Source organism: Bos taurus, chromosome 10, assembly GCF_002263795.3.
Source record: "Bos taurus isolate L1 Dominette 01449 registration number 42190680 breed Hereford chromosome 10, ARS-UCD2.0, whole genome shotgun sequence".
Lineage (NCBI taxonomy): Eukaryota > Metazoa > Chordata > Mammalia > Artiodactyla > Bovidae > Bos > Bos taurus.
Genome location: NC_037337.1, coordinates 65,721,536 through 65,742,020, shown reverse-complemented (window position 1 = coordinate 65,742,020; position 20,485 = coordinate 65,721,536). Strand labels below are relative to the sequence as shown.

Sequence of the window (20,485 nt, the reverse complement as noted above, 5' to 3'; positions counted from 1 at the left end):
GAAAATGAGCCACAGAATCAGAGATGCATAGATAACAGGAAGAAAACTTGAAGGTTACAGAATCACATTGCTATGAGACTTTTTTCAAGAGATCACTTAGTCCAATAATTACTTAATCTTACAGATGAGGTAACCAGAAAAATGGAGGTTAAGTAACTAGCCCTAGCTAGTTATCAAAACTAATTCTAGAACCTGACTTTCTGGTTTTCGATTTAGTAATCTATCGTAACTGGCTGGACTTGACATTATTATAATCAACATTGTGCATCCACTGTGGGAGAGATTGAGACATACAGACTTGGTCTCCAACAGGGGCCTCACGAGGTTGAGAAAACAGGAAATAAGTATTGAAAGACAATAATACCAGACGGCATATGAAAGCAGATCTAGACCTGGGTTTGAGTGGGAGTGGAGACGCCACATTAGGAATCAGTGGGCAAGGAATGGAGTGTCCTCGCGTGGGCCAATTCTGAAGGGACCAGAGCCAGGTGGCTGATAGGGTCCACCCAGGGCTGCAGGCAGGCCTAAGGTCACAGAAGCAGTCAGGAGAATCCAATTTCCCGGGGCCCTCTCAAAGGGTAGCTTAAGCCTTGGCTCATGACCCAGATTGCAAGGATGAATCCGGTAAAGCTTCTCCACACCTGGGCTCTGACCCGCAGAAGGGCGGGGGCCGAGGCAGCAGCACCGCAGGGAAATGGGAGCGGAGGGGAGGAGAATTGAAAAATCCTGAGCTGACCGGGATCCCACGGCGGGAGAAGCAACCGGCGCCGCGCCTGCCCTGTGCGGGTTGAGAAGGGGTTTCCGGGACGGCGCGCGCGGCCGGCGGGGCGGGGCCCAGGGGCAAGCACCGCCTACGTCGGGCTGCGTGACAATGGGGCGGGCGGCGGCACGCGGCTGCGGAGGTTGGGGGACTCAGGGTGGGTGGAGCCGCCGCTGCCTCTACCGCCGCAGCCCCCTTCGGGATTTGAAAGATTAAAAACTCCGGGTGGAGAGGGCCGCGACGTTGAATGTGTGGCGGAAGCGTTGGGGACCACGGCTCGGCGCCGAGCCGGGCGGCCGGCGGCGTCTCCACAGCATGAATTACCCGGGCCATGGGTCTCCGCGGAGCTCCGAGCGTAACGGCGGCCGGGGCGGCGACGGCGCCGCCTGGGAGCTGGGCTCGGACACGGAACCCGCGTTCGGGGGCAGCGTCTGCCGCTTCGACCACCTGCCAGTCGGGGAGCCTGGCGATGACGAGGTGCCCCTGGCCCTGCTGCGCGGGGAGCCCGGGCTGCACTTGGCGCCGGGAGCGGAGGACCACAACCATCACCTGGCGCTGGACCCCTGCCTCAGTGACGATAACTATGACTTCAGCTCGGCCGAGTCGGGCTCCTCGCTGCGCTACTACAGCGAGGGCGAGAGTGGAGGCGGCGGCAGCTCCTCGTCGCTGCACCCGCCTCAGCAGCCGCTGGTCCCGTCGAACTCGGGGGGCGGCGGGGCGGCTGGAGGAGGCCCCGGTGAGAGGAAGCGCACCCGGCCCGGCGGCGCGGCCGCCCGGCACAGATACGAGGTGGTGACGGAGCTGGGCCCGGAGGAGGTGCGCTGGTTCTACAAGGAGGACAAGAAGACCTGGAAGCCCTTCATCGGCTACGACTCGCTCCGCATCGAGCTTGCCTTCCGAACGCTACTGCAGGCCACGGGGGCCCGAGCCCGGGCCCAAGACCCGGACGGCGACCATGTGTGCGGCCCGGCCTCACCCGCGGGTCCGGCCTCCAGCTCCGTGGAGGACGAAGACGAGGACCGCGTCTGCGGCTTCTGCTCGCGCATTGCGGGGCACGGGCGCGAGATGGAGGAGCTGGTGAACATCGAGCGGGTGTGTGTGCGGGGCGGCCTCTACGAGGTGGATGTGACCCAAGGAGAATGCTACCCGGTGTACTGGAACCGTGAGTAGCCGGCCGGGGGAGGGAGCGGGACGGGCTGCCTCTGCAGGGGCCGACATGCACCCGGGTGGGTTTGGAACTTAACTGCGGGGAGAGCGAGGCACGTGAGGCCTGGCGATTGGTCCGAACAGGATGGAGACCGTGCAGGCAAGCGCCGGCAGGTGAAGGGTAAAGCGAGCAGATGGCAAAAGCCCAGTCGCCTGGGGTCAGAAGGAGAGGATACTGCCGAGGTAGCGCCTCCTGGGTAAGCCGGGTGCTGCAGCCATCCCCTGGAGGTGATCCAGGAATGGATGGCCAACCCGAGAGGTTTAATTTCGTGATTCCTACCTGAGCTTTGTCCATCCAGGGATCTGATTCGGTCTCATTTACCCTGCACTGCTTATGATTTAAATACCGGTTTGGCTTCTGGACTGGAAATGTTTGAGAGAATCTGAATAACGGTTCCGTTATGGATTTGGGAAAGAAAATCAATCCCTGGCGGGAAGGGAAGGAATAGAGGTTGTTCTCACCAGTACGTTCAGGAGAGGTGGAAAAGCACTGCTCGAAGCAGTTGTGACAAGTGGGTCCGCTCACACTCTATGTGGAATACTCATATTTCTCTCCCAGGTCCTTGCTTACGTATTTTCATTTTTGCCTCTTAACCTTGAAAAGTTACAAGGCTTGGGCCTTGGTTTTTCTCATCTGTAAAATAGGGATAATTGTATCTGTGTCGTAGGGTTGTTACGGAAATTAAATGAGGTAATATGCTTAAGGGCCTGGGAACTGTGTTTGGCACACATGTGACTAGTAAGTCCTTATTCCTTAGATAACAATGCAGTTAGGTTTGCAATTAGATTAAGGAGGAAGACGGTCAGAAATATCCGCCATTGCATGTAACATGTTTTATATGTAAAATAAATATTCGATGGTACATAAGCTATTGGCGCCCAGTAATTTGTAATATATAGCTGTAATTTTTATGGGCCCAGTGCCCTAGGTCAGATGTCTTCCTTCACTGTCACTAGCCTTAGGTCTTCCATACACCTTATAACATTCTGCCTTGTATTAATTACATGTATTGATGACTTAGCTGCTTTTCTGTATGTTTAGCATCTAATGGGGAAAATCCATCATCTTTATCTTCATGTTCTCATTGAGCCTAGTGCAGAAAATTTTTTAAAAACAGATATTGAATTGTATATTGTGATTCTAATGTTAAAATATTCACATGTTAAGCATGAGTCACTAAGACAGCAATTACAACACGTATCAAATCACCAAATAAAACAAGCATAGCAGGAAATTCAGTTTCTTACTTCCCTTTGATGACATTGAAGGCATTTGTTACCACTTTCATAAAGCCAGATTCATCTAGGACCCACCATGTCACTCACTCACTGCTTTTGATTATAAGCTCACAGAGGACAGGATATGCTTGCATTCACTCATTCGTTCATCTTTTTCCTTTTTACCAGTATTTGTGCACCACACAGTACTCTTGTGAAGGCAATAGGAAAGGTGGGAGAAAGGACAGTCCTTACCTTTGAGGAGCTTCCCACTAAGTCTTTTTCTTCAAATGACCTAGACATCATGATAGATTTTTATCTTTTGAAGACAGAAGGACAAGGACTTATTGGAGTCAGAAAGTGGGATAAATGCAGGGCATTCTTGGAGAGGGGGCTGGAAACCAAGAGATGAATCTTACTCTTTTAGGTCAACTGAAGTATAGTTACCAAGAATACTGTGTGCTCTTTTGATTTATGATAAGATTGTTAATGCTTGCATAGTGCTTGACTGTCTACAAAGCGACTTTTCGCATTCATTATTTCATAGTGATAGCAAATGAGTGCTAATGTCTTTATATGAAGAAGCAGAGTTCAGCGAAGTTAATGAACTTGTCCAAGGTCACCCAGCTGGAACGTGGTAAAACAGAAAGGCATTCCAGCTAGATGGGATAACATGTGCAGTGATACAGAAGCATGAAACTGCATGGCATTTTGAAGAAACTAGGCCTGTACCTGCAGGGGTCAAAACACAGAGCCTAGCTTTGGAATTTGACCACCACAGAGATAGAGGTGTTTGATCAGAGACGAGAGTTTGTGAAGGAAGCCCCTGCCTTGTGAGTGCTACGTTTAGGAGAGTAGCTAGAAAAGGAGGAGGGCGGATTTGCAGTGCTCAGGAATTTGGACTTTACCCTGTTGAGCGTCAGGGAACCAAACCCTTGAAGGCTGTCTATTTCTTAAGTGACTAGGGACCACATAAAGGCTGAATTGGACAGGTAGAGAAGATCATTAGAATGCTAGTGTCATAAATCGAGCAACAGTAAGGGCCTACAAAAATTAACCTGAAAGGAAAAGTGGTCTTAGTCCTCTCAAATCATCTTTCCTAGATCAGATCACCAGTAGACTAGTTATAGCTTATAAATTAATTTTTGTTTGGCATAACAGCAACACTTATTTTGACTCAATTTTTGCATTTTCTAGATAGCTTTCTGCAAGATACAATCCAGTATGTGTCCCAAGGCTTAATATTATTTACGACGAAAATGCAATAGTGCTTTTTGTCCATGATTTACTACTTCTCACAAAATCCCATGTAACTTCCTTCTAATTGGTTTTTCAGGTCTCGGTGTATTATTATATAAGTTTTCACACTGTCTAAGGAGAGTTCAATCCCACTATGATTTCTTCAGCCTTTTCAAATGGAAAAATTTATAAATTTTGCAGCTTTTGACCTTTCTCTTATTTTACTTTTTAAACCTTTCTGGAAATTTTCTGACCACTGATAAAAAGTTTTAAAAAGTCCAGTAAGTTCCTACATACCATGGTGATAGGATTCCAGTGACTTTTGTGACCTAATTGAGTCACTTTATCTGGGTATTGAAGCCAATAAGTTAGCTATAAAGAAAGCTGTTAATTTATTTTCACTCTTCCTTTCTGATAGATAAAATTTGAACCAATTTGGAGTACATGAATTGGAAGGGGAATAGAAGTTTTGTCTACCATAGCTTAGAAGCCCATATTATTACATGTGAAAAGAAGTATTACTTATAGGAAGCTTATTTTTGTTTTATTGACTGTTTAGATGTTTTTCTGACTGCATGTGGACCTTTTAGATAAAAATTGATCATTGCTGAGTAATGGCTGAGTAAACTCCCTCACTCCCCATGTTTTAACTAAGCTCTTTGTAGCCTCTTTATAGGCTTGTTTTGAGAATTATTATAACATGCTTAGAACAATGGTGGCGCAAGCACTAGGTGTTAACTGTATCTGTGTGGATCTAAGAAAGCAATATTGGAGAAGGCAGTGGCACCCCACTCCAGTACTCTTGCCTGGAAAATCCCATGGATGGAGGAGCCTAGTACGCTGCAGTCCATGGGGTTGCTAAGAGTCAGACACGACTGAGCGATTTCACTTTCACTTTTCACTTTCATGCATTGGAGAAGGAAATGGCAACCCACTCCAGTGTTCTTGCCTGGAGAATCCCAGGGATGGGGGAGCCTGGTGGGCTGCCGTCTATGGGGTCGCACAGAGTCGGACACGACTGAAGTGACTTAGCAAGAAAGCAATATACCTTACTTGTAGAAACTTTTGGTTAGTAAGACTGGGTATTCAAATTGTTAAGTTTGTTTTCACTGGTCTTTACCTCATCACAGGTGAAAATTTTTTTAATTTAAAAATCATTTATTGTTAATCAGCTACCGCAATACAAAATAAAAAGTTTAAAGAAAAAAAAGGAAAAAAATCTTTTGAATTCTCATCTTCAGATTATCTGGAAAAAGAAAGATGTAAGTTGCTATGAACCTGGCATCTCAATTAAATTCTGATTATTTTTTAATTTTTATTGGAGTATAATTGCTTTAGCGTGTTATGTTAGTTTCTACTGCACAGCAAAGTGAGTCAGCTGTACATATATGTATATGTATATCCTATAAATGTGTGTCAGGAATAATAGCAGGAAAGTGGCCAAAGCATTTAGTAGTAGTTATGGGAAGGCATTTAGAACATCATAGAGATTTTTGATGAGTTAAGAATAGTTTTAAAGCAATTCTGGTAGCAGTGATGTGTGCAGCATGCACTAGGGAATATATATTACTAATTTCCATTCACTAACTAAAGTTATTTTAATTGACCAAATGTTTTTATGAATGTGTAGTTTCCAGAAACAGTTATTAATTATAAGCCACAGCTTCCCTTACCCCACCCTCCCCTCTTTTTCTGTACTTATAAGACCTACATGCATTATTATCCTAAACCATTTGTAGTTTCAGATACTTCAGAAATTAATCGGTCTTTATGATACATTGAAGAGAAAATATTATTATCCCAATAAAAAGGTAGAAAAATTAGGGCTTTTTCTGCAAGTACCCAAATTATATGGTGTTTATTAATTTGGCACAGCTGTAACCGTCTTTTAGGTCTTTTTTATTTAAGGGTTAATAACCTTGATAAGTAATAATCCTTTATGAAGCACACGGCATCATGAGAAAGTAAAAAGAGTCCAAGCTGTTAGAAGGTAATCTTTCTTGATCAGTTTCTGCCTCCAGTAAAGCAGAACTATAGGGACTAGACACGCCTGACTCTGAAAAACTATCAGAGAATTGCATTATCTCCCACTCGTTCAGCCTGGAAAGCAGCCTTGGGTATCATTGGAATTCTATTTGTTCAGGTTTTTAGAACCCTGGCAAAAGTCTTCTGAGAGCTCCATTCCAGATTAAGCCTGCTTTAGACCATTTTTCAATGACCTACTGAAACAGCACAAAGATAATGAATGAATAGTGGGTGACTTGTACGGAGGGCAGGACTTGGCACTACCCGATGGAGGCATTCAGGACTTTTCTTTCCCTTTGCACTATGCCATTAGTTTAAAAACTGATATCAGCTATTGATCCACCTTGTTTGTGTACAGCTCAAATGTGATATTGCATGTTCTGCAAGTTACTTTATATAAATGTTCAGAGTGATTAGTATGTTTTTCTTTCTTCCATCTGTCATCACCCTCTTCTCTTCTTTCTTCCTTTACTATTTTGCCCTTGAAAAGACTTTTTGTACTCTTTGTTCTCCCAAATTATATCTTCCCTAGTGGCTCAAACAGTAAAGACTCTGCCTGTGATTCAGGAGATGCAGGTTCAATCCCTGGGTTAGGAAGATCCCCTGGAGAAGGACATGGCAGCCCTCTCCAGTATTCTTGCCTGGAGAATCCCATGGACAGAAGAGCCTGGTGGGCTACAATCCGTGGGGTCCCAAATCTCTTCCAAATTGTATTTCCTGGGTCTTTTATCCTCACATCACACCCTCTAATTTCTGTTTTGCTAAGATCTTTGATGTCTGAAACCCTAGGGCTGATTCTTTTCTGTAGAGAACAAGGAAAAGCTGGATATGCTGTGGTGATCGTGAAATCCTCTGAGATTTACGGTCACTGGGTGAGAAGAGCAGGGGCATTAAAAGGAGAGAGGGAAATGCAGCCTGTGTTCACAGGAAGCCTAAGATGAAGATTACTGGCAGAAGAGATGCGGAGGGCAGGCAGTTCCAGAACCCCTGATTGTTGGGGAATCTGATCCAAGACCTTTATCTTTTCATGAGTCTGATGAAATTTAAACTGTGCCCTTTATCAAGAAGAACTTCAACACTGACGAAAGGTATAGATACAGTCTCTTCTTTTTTTGCCACAATATATTCCTAAAAGCTCAGTTAAAAAGTAAAACAGAGAAAAACATTTTTATAGCCACTGTATATAACCTACAATTCTACTTTTTGAGTTTGCCTTGGTAAAGGGAGATTGTGCTTAAAAAAAGATGTTGAATCACTGACAGAAGAGTGGATTAATGGGATGAAAAGCATAATGCAGATACTTTTTTATATCCCTGATTTAGGGGACAGGTGAAATTCAAAGTGGTGAAAAGTAGAAATTGCTTGTGCCAGAGAACTAAGGGAAGTTGGTAGAAATATTGATACAGGCATATAAAATTCTATATTGTTGTATTCTATATTCTGTATTGCTTTCTAATTTTGCCAGATTACCATACATAAGAATAAACTATACAATCATTAATATTTGTTCTAAACACTTGTTACATTTAGCTATATAGGTAATCTTTATATTTATTACACTTGTATAGTCAAATAAACTCTCTTGACTGACTATTGGAGGCAAGGCTGGCCTTTGGAAATTATAATGTTAGTAGTATTTCTGTACCCCAGGACCTCAGATATCTGGACTCTAAGAAATATAAATTCCATCTGAATAGATGGCTTTTCCAAATAGCCATCTATTGAGAGTTAAGCTTTTATTTGCAAAAGTATAATTTTAACTGTGTGAATGGAAAACTCTAATATTACTCTTCCCTCTTTGGCTACTTCTTAGAGAACCATCATTCTGAACATTGATGCAGATAGTCCTTGGGAAACATGATACAGAACAAAGAACTGGATGAACTGTGCTAAAACATAAGATTCTAAATCACATGTCATAGAAGGAGCTGCAAAAATAACTTTAGGTGAAGTACAAGGAACAGAGTTGAAATTACTTCTGAGCCTTGATATACATAGATAAATGCAATCTCGCATTGTATTTTACTACTTACTACAGATGATCAACTTTCAGTTAATATTTTAGACACGAGTGCATTATTTTCTTCTTATTCTATAGAATTGCTAATAGGCAGGCCCCTCAGGTGTATCTCATTTCTACCTGATTCACCTAGGATAGATCGTCAGGAAAGTTTGCATTTTAACAACCAACACATTTTAATGTTAAGTACCCCCTGGTGGCTCAGATGGTAAAGAATCTGCCTACAGTGCGGGAGATCCCTGGTTCAGGAGATCCCTGGTTCGATCCCTATGCTGGGAAGATCCCCTGGAGAATAGAATGGCAACCCATTCCAATATTCTTGCCTGGAGAATCCCATGGACAGAGGAGCCTGGTGGGCTACAGTCCATAGGGTCAAAAAGAGTTGGACACGACTGAGCAGCTAACACACACAAACCATTTATTCCACTGAACTCTGGGAGTTGGTGATGGACCAGGAGGCCTGGCGTGCTGCAGTCCATGGGGTTGCAAAGAGTCAGACACGACAGAGCAACTGAACTATTAAACTTTACTGTTATACTAATTAAGACATAAGAAATATATTCTTTAAAACCCCTATGGCCTTGTTTCTTAAAAGAAGCAAATAGTATTTAAGGTATAATTATATTGTCCAGAGTTTCTTACCCCTGTGAAATGGATTTAAACTCAGTGAGTCATAAATATTAACAGTAGCTTTTGCCTAAATTAAATTAGTATTCTTAATGTAATTGTTACTTTCAGGTGGGATCCCCAATGTGTTTTGAGGTTTTAGGTATTTCTTTCATATGGTAGAATTTTTTATGATTGCTCGCAACTAATGAAATTTTGGAGTTGCAACATTTGTAGCCAAGCTAAATGATGATTAGGACAGTGACTGTTTAGTCACCTTTGTCCTACAGTATTCCTCTAGAACATAGTTCCTGTCTAGTGAATGAGCAAGTGTTCAAGTATTAGAATGGAAGGCAGCGTCTTGTTATTTAGTTCTTAATTTACTACTTTTCATTCTATTTACCAATTAAACATAATTAGTTTCATACATAATGTTTTTACTCTGTCACCCATGTTTTGAGAAAGTTTGTTAACTTTAATATTGATTTTAATGTGAATTATCTCATATATGTACAAAAGTCTAGATTACATAACCAACAATTAGTATTCTCCCTTGCTTAGCTTATTAAACATTACAGGTATAATCAAAATCTCGTCTGTGACATCTCCCATTCCCTTTTCTTCAGTCCAAAAATAATCCCTCTCCCAAATTTGTGGTTTATTCTCTATGAAACATCAGAAATAGCAGGTGCAGGTAGCAGCCACCGTCCCTAGGACTGAGATAGAGCACCCAAGGAAAAGGCCGTTACCGCTCAGTGCTGAGATTCTGACCCAGAGAGTGTGGCAGCGGTCTCATGTGCTGCCCCTCTGGGACTGCTGGAGATCACCAGTGCTGGGGGAAGGCTTCCTTTGGAACTCGCCACAGGCTGCCTGCAGGGGTGTAGGAGAAGTAGTTCAAGGGAGGTGCCTGGCAGGTGATATTCCACCGTGGAACTACCTGGAGAGTTGTGGTCCTGGCTGAAGCTGACCGTGGGAAGGTGCCACTGCTGTTAGCACCTGGGCGCTGCTAAAAAATACAGTCCACACACTGTAAGAATTCAGAAGGTGAGCACACTGAAACCAGAGAGAAACCCCTTCCTCTTCTGTTACAAAGGACAGTTTGGTAGAAGTAGTTCATCAATATGTTAGCCACATAATGGTTTAAGTGGGCCTCTGTGGGGTTGATCTGAGACCCTAGCCATCATTTACAGCATTAATTCTATGAAAAGTATATTCAGAGTGTATAGTACTGGATAGTAGGTTTACAACAAGCCGTACTAAATGACAACATATTTTTCTTAATCTTCCACCTCTTTGTTTTCTAGCCTCGTCTCTCATATCTCCTTCACTTTTCCTTGTGTCTTCTACTTTTCTTATATCTCTTGTCCTTGCTTATCTCTTTTTCCACTGAATAGCAGCACTCTGCCATTCCTATTTTCCCTTACTCTGTGACCTCCTTCCTCTTTAAGTTCTGTGTGGTCAAATTTTCCCTGGAAGTTTCTAGAGTCATGAATTATAGGCATGCTTTGGACCCTAAGTGGGTAAAGCTGTAAGGACATAGCTAAGCTGGAGGAAAAGTGCCAAGACTTTCTGTCTGTGCATATCATACATTGAGGAGTACAATACGGGTTGAAATAGTTCTTGAAAATAGTCCTTTAGGAATCTTATAATTGTTCCGTCTGCCTTCTGGTATAAGTGTAGCTTTTTAATACATAAAATGTTTATTGCCAGAATTCCTCTACCCACACATAAGAGAGTCACTCAGGCTTGCTTAATGAAGTGTTCATAGTGGAAAATGTGCCTTGCAATTGTTTTCTTGTCAAGGAAGACCCACATTTTTTCTTTTGGGTCCAGTAAAGACCTGCCTTTTATCATGATTACCTAAGAGTTATAATCACCTGGTTGTTTTCTTCCAGGCAAGTGGTCATGATAAGTACTAATCTTTATATTAAGTTTAAATTGACTCTTGATAAGTGTTGTTATAAATGAAACATAATACCTTTGTTAATCTAGTTATAGCCTATTAATCCATTAGCCCTTTGAAAAATTTGTCTCTGGTCCCTGGCTATGTATCTAGGTCTTTCTATTCCATTAACTACTAAGTGAAGTGACATTTTAAGTATATATCTATGCAAGTCCCTATCAGCATGAGGTTCTACTGCTTACGATTTTTAAAAGCCAGAATAACAGTGGCTTTAAACACAAAAGGGTCCGTTTCTCTAAAACAGAGGCTATACCTAAAAGAAGTATAGATACCTAGAGTTCAGAGCTATGTGGCAGCTCCACTGTAATTGGGAATGGAGGTCCCTTCTGCTACTCAGCTTTTCATTTGTGACTTGATCTAAGAGAGCTTCAGAAGCTCAAGACATAGGAAGCAGAAAAGATAAGAGGGGAAGGTCAAAGAGCTATACCACCAGTAAACTCTGCTGTATCCTATCACCCAGATTCAATCACATGACCAAACCCAGTTGCCCAAGAAAACTAGAAATAGTCTTTTTATTGAGCATACTACTGCCCTGGATAAATTGGTGTTCTGCTACAAGAAAGAGAGAGAGAATAGATATAGGATAGGCATCTAGCAGTTTCTTCCAAAATATGTGATCTTTTTTTTTTTTTTTTTTGCTGAATATATAAAGATTCTCCTGAGAATAAAAGAGATTATAAGGAATCAGTTCATGTAATTAGGGAAGTTGGCAAGTCTAGAATCTGCAGAGATGTCCCAATTCAAATCCATAGGCCAACTGGCCACTGTTAAAACCAGGAAGAGCCAGTATCCCTGTTCAAAGATCACCAAAAAGAAGAACTTAATATTCCAGCTTGGTGGCTGTCAGATAGAATTCCTTCTTATTTGAGGGAGGGTGAGCCTTTTGTTCTAGTCAGGCCTTCAACTGACTGGATGAGGCTGCCTACCTGCATTATGAAGGTCAGTCTCCTTTCCTCAAGTCTATGGATTGAAATGTTAATCTCACCCAAAAACATCCTCATGTTGACATGTACAGACTGCTGTATTTAAGATAGATAACCAGCAAGGACCTACTGAATAGCACAGGGAAATCTCAATATTCTGTAATAACCTAAATGGGAAAGGAGTTTATAAAAGAATAGATAGATGTGTATGTATAACTGATTCACTTTGTTGTACACCTGAAACTATCACAACATTGCTAACAAACTGTACTCAAATATGAAATATAAATAAATAAAAACTAAAACACCTTCACAGAAACACCCAGAACATTTGACCAAATATCTGGGTACCTTTTGGCCCAGTCATGTTGATGCCTAAGATTAACCACACCAGGACTTTCCTAGTGGTCCAGTGGTTAAGAATCCTCCTGTCAATATGGGGGACAGGTTCAATCCCTGGTCCGGGGAGATTCCACATGATATGGGGCGACTATGCCCGTATGCCACAACTACTGAACTCAAACTGTAGAGCTTGCATGTTTGCAACTACTGAGCCTAAGTGCCCTAGAGCCCATGCTCTGCAATAAGAAAAGCCAGTGCAATGAGAAGCCTGAACACCACAACTAGGGGAGCTAGCCCCTGCTTGCTGCGACTAGAGAAAGCCCATACACAGCAACAAAGACCCAGCACAGCCAAAAATAAATATAAATAAGTAAATTTTTTTTTAATTTAAAAAGATTAATCACACTGAATATAAAACTGTGCATGCTCAATCGTGTCCAACTCTGCAGCCCCATGGACTGTAGCCCGCCAGGCTCCTCTGTCCATGGAATTCCCAGGCAAGAATACTGAAGTGGGATTCCTACGCCAGGGGATCTTCCCAACCCAGGGATCGAACCCACATCTTTGCATCTGCTGCATTGGCAAGTGTATTCTTTACCACTAGCACCATCTGGGAACCCTCGATATAGAACTAAAACCATGTATATATAGACATGCCAAACATTATCAGTTCATTTCAGTCACTCAGTTGTGTCCAACTCTTTGCGACCCCATGGACTGCAGCACACCAGGCTTCCCTGTCCATCACCAACTCCCGGAGCTTCCTCAAACTCATATCTATTGAGTCGATGATGCCATCCAACCATCTCATCCTCTGTCATCCCCTTCTCCTCCTATCTTCAATCTTTCCCAGCATCAGGGTCTTTTCCAGTGAGTCAGTTCTTTGTATCAGGTAGCCGAAGTGTTGGAGTTTCAGCTTAAGCATCAGTCCTTCCAATGAATATTCAAGACTGATTTCCTTCAAGATTGACTGATTTGATCTCCTTGCAGTCCAAGGGGCTCTCAAGAGTCTTCTCCAACACCACAGTTCAAAAGCATCAATTCTTCGGTGTTCAGCTCTCTTATAGACCAACTGTCACACCCATACGTGACTACTGGAAAAACCATAGCTTTGACTATACAGACCTTTGTTGGCAAAGTATTGCCTCTGCTTTATAAATGCTGTCTAGATTGGTCATAGCTTTTCTTCCAAGGAGCAAACATCTTTTAATTTCATGGCTGCAGTCAACATCTGCAGTGATTTTGGAGCCCAAAAAAATAAAGTCTGTCATTGTTTCCATTGTTTCTTCATTTGTTTGCCATGAAGTGATGGGACCGGATGCCATGATCTTTATTTTTTGAATGTTGAGTTCTAAGCCAGCTTTTTCACTCTCCTCTTTCACTTTCATCAAGAGGCTCTTTAGTTCTTCTTCGTGTTCTGCCATAAGGGTGGTGTCATCTGCGTATCTGACGCCAAACATTATAGACATTTATAATGTAGAAGGAGAAAGTTCCTTATAGTCCCACTTCCCCAAGATACCTGTTAATAATAGCTTAGGGTATTTTTCTCCACTTATTTTCAGTACATTTACCAATGTATACTTTTATAAAACAGGATTATACTGTTTATAACTGTATATGCACATGCACAAATATATATGCATGTAGTATTATGATTTAATTTTTCATTTAAATTTGAGACGTTATTCCATGTCTTCTGAATATTATTTCACTATGGATTATTATCCATTCATATTTTGATGTATTTAATGAATATTTTTAATACCTACTGAGCCAAGCATCATTTATATATTCAATCATCTGTTGGTAGAAATTATAGGTCATTTTGTTTGATTTTATTTGTTTTCTATTATAAAATGAGATAAATGCCTTTGTAGTATATATTAGGCATTTTTGTAAGAGTTTCTATAAAGTGTATTTCTAGAATTGGTCTATAAAAGATACATGTGTTTTTAGGTTTTAAAAAGTACTGCTAGGCCAGAGTTTTTCAGTCTCAGCATTATTGACATTTTGGGCCAGATAACTCATTGTTGCACCTTAGGTTGGGGGTAGCTGTTCTCTTTACCAACATCCCCTGGCCTAGATACCAGTAGTACCACACCCCAAAACCTGATGAGTAAGGGGTGAATTTGAGGGTGACTTAGAAGATAAATAGTACTCATTGTGTGTCCAATCATAGTTGTAAGGCACATATAAAGAGGAGACATCCTGGATGATCCCAGATTTCTGTCTTGCTGCTGCTGCTGCTGCTAAGTCACTTCAGTTGTGTCCGACTCTGTGCGACCCCAGAGACAGCAGGTCACCAGGTGACCTGCTAAATACTGTCAGTACACCACTTGTCATGATACGGAATAGAGATGGAATAACAGATTTGTATTCTGTTTTGTTTCTTCCAGGAACTTCCTGTGTCCCATGGCTTTTTGTGATTCTGGTAGCTATTAATTGTTCTACTAGGAGTCGTTTGGAGAAGGCAATGGCACCCCACTCCAGTACTCTTGCCTGGAAAATCCCATGGACAGAGGAGCCTGGAAGGCTGCAGTCCATGGGGTCACTGAGGGTCGGACACGACTGAGCGACTTCACTTTCACTTTTCACTTTCATGCATTGGAGAAGGCAATGGCAACCCACTCCAGTGTTCTTGCCTGGAGAATCCCAGGGACGGGGCAGCCTGGTGGGCTACCGTCTCTGGGGTCGCACAGAGTCGGACACGACTGAAGCGACTTAGCAGCAGCAGGAGTCGTCTAATTGGCAGTTGAATGTTTGAGTTTAGAGTTTGAGACAGAGGCCTGAACCAAAAAGATGTAGTACTTGACCACATATTGGTGGAATTTAAAGCTTAGGTGTAAAGCTCCTAAAATATCCATCCAGAAGAATAAATGCTTAGATTTATTAGGCTTAAGAGGAGAAAAGTTTGGGGATGTAGATGTGTGCTAAAATTTGTTTTACTCTTTTTGACTCTGCTTTTTAACTTCCATGTTTTTTATGGAGAAGCATGTTTGGCTCTGGTTTGTAAGTCTTATTATAGCCTAGCAGTGTAAAATTTCCCAAATTATTTCTTTTAAAATTACAGCTGAATAGACTGAATTTCTTATTTAGGGAGAGAGCTAAAAAGGGACTTCTCCTGTTTAAGAATATAGGTTGCATTGTATGGTAGAGAGTTTGAATGAACTTTGGAGTCAAACTTTGGTTGGAATCTTGGTTCTCATAATACTTAACAGTGTGCCTCTAAGCAAATTATTTAGGTTCACTGAGACTCATTTTACGCATTTGTAAAACTGGGGACATCATTGCTATCTTTAAGATTAAATGAGATGAGCTTATGGATCTGGAGGATAATGGAAGCTATCCAAATGTTAATCTCCACACATTTTCCCCAAAAGCCACATACATTTAAACCATACATAGGTGACACATCCAACATTACTACAGGATGGACGATACCATAAATTTTAAGTTAGCTGTAATTAAAGAAACAGCAAGTTACAACAGCTCTTGTTACTGCTATAAACCTCTGAATCTGGAGAGTGCAGCAAGGAGAGGCTTAGTTCAGTTCAGTCTCTCTGTCATGCCCATCTTTTGCATTTGCTGCATTGGCAAGTGTATTCTTTACCACTAGCGCCATCTGGGAAGCCCCAATATAAAATTAAAACCATGTATATATATAGACATGCCAAACATTATCAGTTCAGTTCAGTCGCTCAGTCGTGTCTGACTCTTTCTGGCCCCATGGACTGCAACACGCCAGGCTTCCCTGTCCATCACCAGCTCCCAGAGCTTGCTCAAACTCAGGTCCATCGAGTCAGTGATGCCATCCAGCCATCTCATCCTCTGTCATCCCCTTCTCCTCCTGCCCCCAATCCCTCCCAGCATCAGGGTCTTCTCAAATGAGTCAGCTCTTCACATGAGGTGGCCAAAGTATTGGAGTTTCAGCTTCAACATCAGTCCTTCCAATGAACACCCAGGACTGATCGCCTTTAGGATAGACTGGTTGGATCTCTTTGCAGTCCAAGGGACTCTCAAGAGTCTTCTCCAACACCACAGTTCAAAAGCATCAATTCTTCTGCATTCAGCTTTCTTTATAGTTCAACTCTCATTTCCATACATGACTACTGGAAAAACCATAGCTTTGACTATACAGACCTTTGTTGGAAAAGTCTCTGCTTTTTAAGAGACAGTGAAAGAAGAGAGATCAGAGGTTAAAATGAAGCAGAAAACCACTCACAGAAAGAAAATGTCCCCCACACATCAAGCAAAATATGACCATAGACTTGAAGCTTGGTAATTAATAACACTTAACTGTGAAGAAAGCTGAGCACCGAAGAATTGATGCTTTTGAACTGTGGTGTTGGAGAAGACTCTTGAGAGTCCCTTGGACTGCAAGGATATCCAACCAGTCCATTCTAAAGGAGGTCAGTCCTGGGTGTTCTTTGGAAGGAATGATGCTGAAGCTGAAACTCCAATACTTTGGCCATCTCATACAAAGAGTTTACTCATGGGAAAAGACTCTGATGCTGGGAGGGATTGGGGGCAGGAGGAAAAGGGGACGACAGAGGATGAGATGGCTGGACGGCATCACCGACTTGATGGAAGTGAGTCTGAGTGAACTCCGGGAGTTGGTGATGGGCAGGGAGGCCTGGTGTGCTGCAATTCATGGGGTTGCAAAGAGTCGGACACGACTGAGCGGCTGAACTCAACTGAACTGTGAACTGAACTGTAGGGAGGGTGTGTGAAAGCGAGAGGGACAGAAATAGCAGCATCAGAGAAACATTGCAGGTGGGAGAGGAGAAAAGGATACTGCGCTTTGGAGCTGTGACAATAAGAGGAAAGAAGTAAGGAGAAAATGAAGGGTCCTGGAGAAATGAAAGAAAAACAAGAAACACCAGTCCAGTCTTCACTTAACCACTGCCACCCCTGCCACCACTATAGGAGCTGCTCTTAATAATGTGCAGCAGCAGACACTCTGAAACTAAGAAGTCTGTCCCTAAAATACTCACGAACAGAAATAAATGCCATACAAAGCTACTGCAAGAGGAATGCAGGAAGTGTGAATCAGTACATTTCCACTGATTATAGTTCTTCCCCAAAAAGCAAACACAAAACAAGAGAGACCGTACATGTAACACTCCAACCAAATGTTCTGAAATTTATGGGCATACTAATAGGGACATTAATGAAAGTTATGTTGATGTAAGGGGCACTGATAAAAGAAAGGAAAACAACCAAAAGAATGAAAATGAGATGAAAGAAGTGAAAAGCTTCAGAGAGAAAGTCCTTAAAATACAATATAGGCAAAGGAAGCCCCAGTGTGTTTATAACTAGATTGACTGCAGAAGAAATCAGTGGAACAGAACTAAATATTAAACCATAGTCCAAGGAAACTTTTAAGAAATAAGAGGAAAACTGAAATCTACAAATTAAAAGGACCCACCTTGGCAGACAGATCCAAAACAATGAACTTTGAGACATAGACTGTTAGACTTTAGAGACTAGAAAAACTGTTTTAGATTTTGAAGGTAAATTTTTTTCTGGACCCTAGGTGGGGGAAAAAAACTCATATTACTAATTTAAAAATTAGATTTGCATCTGACTTCTCTAGAAATGATATACAAAGGAAGGCTGCAGTGAAACAGCATTTTTTAAAACTCAAGGAAGCACAGTTCAAGCTTGCCAACCTGTCCTTCAAGTATAGAGGCTATAGAAAAACAATGAGAATCTAATAGATTATAGATCCAAGACTAAAACAGTGGTGGGGATATGGGTACAATTGTTATATGTAAGTGAGTCAGGAGACAAAGGAAAAATAGAATAAGATCATTCCCTATTGTAAATAGTAAGTGGGAATTTTGGATATCATTTAAAATGGACACACTGCATAGTAAAGGTTTGAGTAAACAAAAAAGGGATTTAGGACGCTCAAAAATGCATAAATAAACACATGAATGTGTAAAAGTCACCACTAGAACCAAAAATGCAAATATTCCTGAATACCAAAGGAAGACTTTTTTGAAAAGCAAAATCATCAACTGGAGAAAGAGTTGAAATAATAAAAATGGTGATTATAGACAAATATTTCAAACATACCAGTTATATCAATAAGCAGAAGTGGGTTTAACTCACGTGTCAAAAGAAAAACACATCTAAAATAGTGAAAAAGGTTAAAAATAAAGAGATGTGCAAAAACATCACAGGAATATGGAAACAATAAGAAAGCAGTTGTAATCTTGATAGACAAAGTAGAATCTAGTAAAAAAAAAAAAATCATCAAACACAGCAGTGTACTTTATGTTAAAACCCCATAATTCTCAATGAATTTATATTTTTGAATATCCACCAAATACAGCAAACACCTGACTATTGCAGAATTGCTACAGGAGAATAAAGGATAATGCAAGAAAAAATAGAAACACATAATATTTAGTACATGTACTAATGTACTGATGTACTTTTATACCAGTACATCAGTCTGGTATAAGTGATTCATGATCATCTAATAAATTTTCTGTTTCAAAGTAGAAATTGGCCATTGGTTTCTTTTAACGGGAATGGGAAATGATATTTAGAGATCACAATCTTCATATCAGAATTGCTCACTTAAACAGGGTTGGTCTTTCTTTTCTAAGTCTTTTCAGTACACAAAGGATATATATGTATTTTTTTTTAAGAGAAAATATACATTGTTTCATGCTGACATTTTTAGTTGAAATTTAAAATACAGGTTTATTTCTTTCACTTTTATATTTGTATTTCTTTTTACTTTTGCTAGAAAATCTTAGTTTCTAATGATATTAACAAGATTAATTATTCATCTTAATACCTGCACTTTGAAATTAACAATACCAATATTACTACAATCATTAGCAATTAGTATAGCTACTGCAAAAGGTTTAAGATGTATTTGGAGTTCCTTCTGTCCATAGGGTTATATCCTAATATATATATACAAATTATTGTCTTTTGAATCCACTTGAAGTAATTTTTCTATGTGTAGTTAAACCACCAACTCTCTTTATTTTTAGGCTTTTGTTGTTTTGCTTTGCTTTTGGGTTTTTTTTATTAAGGAATTCAGGATAACTTAGATGACAGTCATGGTTTATAAATAACAAGTAAAGTATTAAGTTTTGGAGATAGTGTTTAATCAAAAAAGCGTTCAGTTTTTCAAAAAAAATTTTCTCAATTTTTTCCTGAAATGGGTGAGGAACTTATTGTAATTAACAGTTTCATTTGTTTCTGTATGCTCACTGGGAGCCCTTGATCTCTAAAGCAGCCCTAAAGAATGTACCACACTACTACAATATACTATTTCTAAACTATTTGTGGGTATTGATCTCAGTATTTTCTAAGACATTCGAATTATCAATAGAGTCTTGCATGAAGTTTGTCAACCACTTGGCCTACTGATTTGGTTACTTGGGGCCTCAGTTATATAGATAACTGCTCCTCTCCCTTTCTAACATCAGGTAACTTTTATGTTTAATATTTAATACAAGTAAAATTATATGTTGTAAAAAAATTATATACTATGGCTTGAAATCTGAAATTTAAAACTTTAAATGATTCTATTGGGTCACAAAAGTCTGTTTTTGCCATAGCAGTAGCAAAATATAAACTTGTAGTTATTATGTCACTTCTTGGGAGGTTGGATCATAAAGCATAATTCTGTGGTTTCTCTTTTCAGAGTCTGATAAAATACCAGTAATGCGTGGACAGTGGTTTATTGATGGTACCTGGCAGCCACTAGAAGAAGAAGAAAGTAATTTAATTGAGCAAGAACATCTTAGCCGTTTTAGAGGACAGCAGATGCAGGAAAGTTTTGATATTGAAGTGTCGAAACCCATAGATGGAAAAGATGGTAAGACCAATTAATACATTTAATATGTTTTATAAACAAGTAAGTTATTGACAAAACTTAGAGTGGCTCCTAAGTTTGAAATAGTAATTCAGAAGTGTTAAAATGTATATGATTTCTGGTTATTTCAAACATTTGATTGTTATTTTAGAACAAAAATTGCTATAAATTTCTCAACTATTTCCATTTTACTTAACATGTACTTTCACTGATATGACACTAACATGATTTACCGTAAATGTACAAATTGTTGTAATATACTTTATGAATTAGTCCTTTTGAGTAGCTTTTTAGTTACGAAAGAAAATTGAACTTATAAAAAAATCCCTTGTTATTC

At 40.7% G+C, this 20,485-nt stretch overlaps 1 protein-coding gene across 1 annotated transcript in view; it reads left to right on the top strand.

The window, feature by feature from the left end:
- Positions 1 to 898: 898 nt before the first annotated feature.
- Positions 899 to 20,485, top strand: part of DDHD1 (DDHD domain containing 1) — a 66,139-nt gene continuing 46,552 nt past the window's right edge. Inside the window, exons 1-2 of the mRNA NM_176643.3 lie at positions 899 to 1,922; positions 19,978 to 20,151. Coding sequence (NP_788816.2) covers positions 1,076 to 1,922; positions 19,978 to 20,151 — 1,021 coding nt within the window. The 5' untranslated portion in view covers positions 899 to 1,075. The remainder of the gene's footprint in view (positions 1,923 to 19,977; positions 20,152 to 20,485) is intronic.